Below are 6921 nucleotides of genomic sequence, written 5' to 3' on the forward strand. Positions count from 1 at the left end.
AAATGGGAACACTTAGCTCATTGCTGATTTGACAGATAATTAGTTTTCCCTCCGCTTAACGAATATGGTTGTGTATACGCTCGACAACGCTGGGAACAACGCTTAGAGAAGATGCCGATTTTACAAAAAAAAAACATCTTTTCAGATGAAGCTCATTTTGATATTGGCGAGTATGAAAAAAATCAAAATTGTCGCATTTAGGGCACAGAAAACCCGCACGCATACAACAAAAAGCTATTACACCCAAAATGAGTCATTGTTTGGTGTGGTTTTAGGTCCAGAGACATAATTGGGCTATTTATCTTGGAAAATGAGCAAGGAGTGGCCGTTGCAGTCAATAGCTATTGTTATCGGGCCTGTTAAACGAATTGTTGTTCACAAAAATTGAAGAGGAGAATATTGGCAACATTTGTTTTTAACAGGACGGCGCTACGTGCCACGTGACTGAAGCTACACTCGATGTTTTATAGCATTTTCAAAAAAAGCTATTTTGCAGACCCTTTATATTTATTAAAACAAATCCAGCACAATTCAATAAGTATTTGCTGTAAATTTTGAGTTCTCTATCCATGAATTCCATTCAACTTGCTTGTGCAATTAAATCGAACTGACAAATATTCCAGAAAAATATAGTGTATGTAATCACTACACACACATTTGATGGCGTTTTCTATTATCCATTCATAAGTCTTCAAATTTAAAAACCCCAAAAATGTCTAGTCTTTTAGATAAGCCTCGTTTACATTCAAAATCGAAAGCTTTAGTTTACATATTGGTTTTGAATTCATACTCGAGTTTATGTCGAATCGGCTTCAAGAGCTATGTATGTATGTATGTAGGTATATGGATTTATTTAACAGCAAAAATTTGTGAAAGATTTGGATTGGTATTTTCCTTTTCAACTTAGAAACTTCATTTAGAAGGTTTGTGATCTAATTTGAATTCGGGTCAAAATACCTACATATGGAGAAAGAGTTCTTATTAGAAATCCTTTTTACAAATTTCGAGTCTAATTAAGCTTATTTCAATTCTTAAATAGGTTATATAGAGTTATATCAAGCTTGAAGAAAATTTTACGTATATGTTAAATTAAATATGTATGTAGGTTATACTAATTTGCTGTAACCTTCAATTCGGAAAATTCTCTGTCAATATTGACAAAAAGGTCTAGACATACTATTTTTGTCCTACATTTTAAGAAAATTGTCATTTAACGTAAGATCGTTGAGCTTCATAATTTATAAGAATTACACTTTTTGCCTAAAATATATTTCTTCTTTTGATCCCCGTTTTAGAGTAATTAAAGGTATTAATAGAAATTACCATAGAAGAAAGTTTTTAAGGATTCTTCAAATGTTTATTTACATAATTCTTATATTTAGAGAGAACAATAATTGTATGACCTACAATTCAGTTTTGACACTTTTATGCTGCCCGGGATATTCTTTGTTTTCAATAGTGACACCTTTGCATCGTTCCTGTTGAACGAGGAAGTCTTTAGCTTCCCAAGCTTGTGATCCATCTTTGAACATGAAAATCGCTCTATCATCATCGACCATGTATCTCTCAGCTTGGATATGGTTATTCCATAAACTAGTTTGCCAAAGTTTGGTTATATCCTCAGCTTCATTCTTAGTAGGTTTTCCCGATACACTTACGAATGTCATCAATGTACGCCCTTTCTTGGATTCCTTCAATACATCCTCGGGGTTACCGGTGTTCAATTTGGACAAATCAATTTTTGGTTGTGGCCGTAAGTGTTCTGGTAGTTCATCTGGTTCAAGAGGATCATCATCTTCCTAAAACACATTCATATATAAAAATGATGGAACTTGTTTTAACATTTTATTTTCAGAATTTTGCAACAGACCTCCCACTGTTCGAGTAATCGTTCCATATCGGCATCATTAAAATCACGAATGTCTTTTTTGGCCCATTCAGGTTTAGAGCTTTCGTCTGATTTCTTTGCTAATAATGTTGGCACACTTATAAGCAACAATATGATCAGAAAAGAATTCATTTTGAGTATTAAATGTTGGAAATGCAGAAGATATTTAATTTATATGATAAATTAAAACAAAGGGAGTACACTTAACACTCGAGCCAAATCAACAAATTACAAATCCGGTATACAATACACTGCACGTCAGACGTCATTTGACAGTTTTCCCTCAATCCACATTTGTCGGTCTGTCTTGGGTCCGCGTAGAACGGAGTATGTGTGAAAAACGCAAAATTGCCATAATTCTGGGTTTACATTTCTGCTATTAATTTTTCAGGAGGAATAGCACTTGAAATGGAAAAAAAAAATGTTTTACTTTTAATCGTATGAAATTTACTTTATTCGAAGGATAATATTATGGTATCATAATTTTAATATGTTTTCTGGCATATGACAGTCGCAAATGGCTTGTGGGTAGACGAATTTGGGCGTCTAATTTTCGTTGAACTCTGTCGTTTCTGGCTAATCAACGAAGATTACCAACTTCGTATATCCCTACAGGAAAAAGTCTGATGAACGAAAAAGTCAATAGTCATGGCTCCAATCACCGTTATGGTTTTTTAAGAAGCGCATACTAAACATTTTATTGTAATCATAATAATGAATTCTTTTGAGTCGACTTATTTATAAATTATCATCGTTCCTGTTTGATAATTCAAAACGATGAGACTTTAAAATAATTCACCTTAAAAGTGTTTTTACATGTGTATGCGTCTGCATAATTCAGAATAGTAAAGGGAGGCAGAGATACATTTATGCAGCAAACAGAAAGTTAGAAAGAATACTTTTTTACTTCCTATAAAATATTATATCTTTTTGACAGTATAGTGTTGCCGAAAGCCTTCATGAAATAAAAAAGTGGTCTTAATTAGTATTAGTCTTGAAATGATAGATTAAAAGTACTCAATATTCTGTATTTAATGAAAAATCATTACAATTGGCGGGTATATCACTGATGTTAAAAAAAATTGTGATTATTTTCACAAAACTCACAATTAAAAGGAATATTAGATACAATATATTGAAATAAAATGTAAGTACATAAATGTAAGAACTTTAACATATTAACAAAATTAAAAATAAATATATTAAGCTTTGCTACACTTGTAATATTGTGAACATGTTAGTCTTTACTAGAATCTTAAATTCAGCATTTTATGAATTTCGAATAATGCACAAAATGAAATGAATCTTCAGAATTATGGTATTCTGTGCTATCTCACGAACACTTATTTTATAATGTTTATTTTCTTCTTATTGTTTGGCTAATACAAATTATTGATGATGATAATGAATATCATACCAAATAATTTAAGTTTGTAATTTACATAGCGATATATTCATGGGTGAAGAGCAATTATTGTTTTTAAGGTTTGTAAGGTATAATTACATAAAATATAATTTCAGGTCAAGTTAATTATTTTACAATAATTTCAACAAACGTAAACAACTTATTAAAATTAAATGAAATATCAACACCATTTAAAGATTATAATTCAAATGAAATTATTCTTCAAATCCTAATTTAAGTTGAATTGCAGAAAATTTGAAACAAATACAAATAGTTTTGTAAAGCTGATTACTATGAATTTGTTTGTGGTGGTCAATTATGAGTTCTACATAATTCATTTGACTGCATTTCATAATCGAAGATCAATAATAATCACTTCAATAACAAAATCCGGTGGGTAGATTAAGAACGGAATCAAATATAAGGTTTGACATTAGTAACATGGAACAAATGTCAAAAAATCAATTCAATTCCTTCCAACTCATTCATTCTTTAATCGGCATTATTGTAAACATCAGTGTGTTTTTATTTCTATTTATTTAAAAAATAAAATTTCATTTTGATTCACATAAACATTTATTATTATAATAATAAAGGAAATTTTAAATTATAATAAATACTTCTAATTAAATTATTTAAATTTAATTGTTTGTTTCATTTTCAATAATTCTTAAATTTTGTACAAATCAAATGTTTGTAGTCATATTAGGGGAATTCACGATCGACTGTAAATGGTCTTGCATCAGGGCATGTGCATATTTTTTGTGCATACAGATGCTCTATACTAACAAAATATATGAATATGCGCATGCTTTAGTATTGCAAATTTACTTCGCTGAAACCCTTAAAGGTCACTATGTTGTACATTTATTTGCACTCAAATGCAATTCCCAGACTAAATGCACTAGATCGTGAATTCCCCTATAATAATTTGCTTTACAAACAATTATTAAAATTAATGAGAAGTCAATCATAAAAATACTATAAGAAACACAAAATAAGTATTTCAGAAAGGTATATGAAAGTGTTGTTGCAGGCAACTCTGAAACAACTTAAAGTTTTCGGCAAATAAGTATCTTAGTCTGCTATTACACGATGCCTCAAGACTCACGACTCACATGAGTGCGAAAAAGAAAGCAACTATGAGAAACTGAGATGCAAAAAAAAAAAATTGCCGGTGAGTCTCGGGCAAATTTATAGTAGACTCATTTTGACGTTTCTTTTTTCTCATATTCGTTTTATGCTGTTTATTTTCATTCGATTTTCTTGTTGCTTTGATAAACAACATCGAATTAGTTTGAAAACCAGAGAAGTGTGTAACTCCATATACGAAGGAAAGGAGCACTCAAAACAAAACAAAAAAGAGGCTGGGATGCGACCCACACTGATAACTTCCCATCCCGTCTGTCGATTTGTCTTGCTTAAAAGTTTGTCTATATGTACTAGTATCAATTTTACCAAATTTGCGTACTATTTTTTATAGATTTTATTTTTTATGAAAAAACGGACTGTTGGATTTTTATATAAAAATCACTGAATATCGAAAACAATATTTTCTGTAAAAAAAAATAAGTTTGAAGCCAATATTTTTAATTTTTGAAAAGCTATTTGAGTCGAAAGTAAATTTTTACCAAGTTTTAGTATTGTTTTTTTTAGAGTTTTATTTTTTGAAAAAAAAAACTGTCAATACGATTTTCTGCAAAATTATATCGAGTGTCGAAAACAATATTTTCTATAAGATAAAATTAGTTTGAAGCCAATATTTTATAGTTTTGAAAAGATATTTGAGTAGATCAAATCAATTTTTACCAACTTTTGTTAAATTTTCTTTTAGGTATTTAATTTTTTGTACAAAAACTATCAATTAGATTTTGTTCAAAATTGTACTGAATGTTGACAACAATATTTTTTGAAAGATGAAAGTAAATTAAAGCCAATATCTCAAAGTTTTGAAAAGATATTTGAGTCGAAAATCAATTTTTACCAACTTTTATTAATTTTTTTTTTAGGTTTTTATTTTTTGTAAAAAAACTGTCAATTCGATTTTTCTCAAAATTTTATTGAATGTTGAAAACAATATTTCTTATAAGATAAAATAAGCTTGAAGCCTAAATTTCAAGTTTTTGAAAAGATATTTGAATCGATATTTAATTTTTACGAACTTTAAGTAGTGTTTTTTTAGATTTTTATTTTTTATAAAAAAAACTGTCAATTCGATTTTTCTCAAAATTTTATCAGATTTCAAAAACATTATTCTCCGTTGCTCAAAATTGTTTTGGAGATGAAATCATATGTAAGTCGTTAAATTTAGGAGGTGACAAATTTTTTTTTTCTGTTTTTTTGATTTAGAAAAAAATATACTTCTTTGAGATAACGTTACAGTTTATTATATAAAATTTATTTCAAGTCTCTAGCGTTTTTGGTTCGTAAGATATTTAGGGTTAACCAAAATTTTCACCTTTTTTTTAAACTGCTATGGTAAAAATACCACCCACGAATTTTCTTGAGAGCCCTTTCTGCATCTTTCTGCCTTATTATCTGTATAACAAAATTCATTTGAAGTCGATATCTCTTCTGGTTCTTGAGCTATGGACGACGAAAAAAACGTCGCGAACGTACGGACGTACGAACGTACGTACACACGCACACGCAAATGTCAAAATTATCAATTTGACAAATCGGACCCATTACAATAACTTCCTATGGGAAGTTAATAATAATTGTTAAATTTAAGGCATGGTGCACGAGTCAACATGTAATAGCGCTTGCTTCAACGAATACAAATTTAAAAGAAAATTCAAAAGTGAGTGGTCAATCATGAGTCAACGTGTAATAGGGGACAGTGAATGAAATCAGCAACTACACTCATTCAAACTTCAACTTTTGAATCTCTCTTCAAGCCCTAGTAATATCAGTTTTTGCTTTTTGATCAATATTTTAAATAGTCTTTAAGAAGCCGAAACTTGTTAAACAAATTGAATGCTCTATGGCATTTCAAAAAACACACCAAAAACATTTTAAATAAATAATCAGATAGTTTTGGAGTTTGTTTACTTATTTGTCTGAGATACCCTAACTTATATTTAAACTTAGAGTCTTAATCATTGACTGCATAGCGGTAATCTGATTTTGATAGACAAAATTAACCTATGCTTTCTTTTTCAGTAAATCCTTGGTTGGACTAATTTGGTTGTTAAAAAGTTTTTTATGAATTGTAATTTTGTATAAAACTAAGAGTTAAACAAAATTAATACTTTAAACGGTGGAGTTACTAAAAAGAAACAAATCATTATATTAAACCCAATGATTTACTATTGAGAAAAAAAACAATAATCAAAAACCCTCAAATCATTTTCACTACCCTCTGTCATTGTAAATCATTTATTGAATTCAATTTTAAGATTGCATTAAATAGACTCAGCTCAATGATTGCAAAGACTTAAAAAGAAAGCATGAAGTCTCAAATGATTGCAGACAAATAATTCGTTAAAAAATGATTGCAATCGTTTCAATGTCAAATGATTGGAGACTACAAAATTTGAACTCCCAACCTCCACACAATTTTATCTGTAAAAAGTGACAGACAAAATTGGCAGACTTCTTTTGTAATCGTTTGAAATCGTTTAAA

At 29.5% G+C, this 6921-nt stretch overlaps 1 protein-coding gene across 1 annotated transcript; it reads right to left on the bottom strand.

The window, feature by feature from the left end:
• Nucleotides 1-1331: 1331 nt before the first annotated feature.
• On the bottom strand, nucleotides 1332-2149 carry LOC129950236 (LDLR chaperone boca). Its single transcript, XM_056062106.1, has 2 exons — nucleotides 1871-2149; nucleotides 1332-1799 (listed from the first exon to the last, which is right to left on the bottom strand). Exons 1-2 carry the CDS (start codon nucleotides 2018-2020, stop codon nucleotides 1404-1406), a joined length of 546 nt encoding a protein of 181 aa, XP_055918081.1. The 5' UTR covers nucleotides 2021-2149; the 3' UTR covers nucleotides 1332-1403.
• Nucleotides 2150-6921: the final 4772 nt, after the last annotated feature.

Source organism: Eupeodes corollae, chromosome 3 (genome assembly GCF_945859685.1).
Source record: "Eupeodes corollae chromosome 3, idEupCoro1.1, whole genome shotgun sequence".
Taxonomy (NCBI): domain Eukaryota; kingdom Metazoa; phylum Arthropoda; class Insecta; order Diptera; family Syrphidae; genus Eupeodes; species Eupeodes corollae.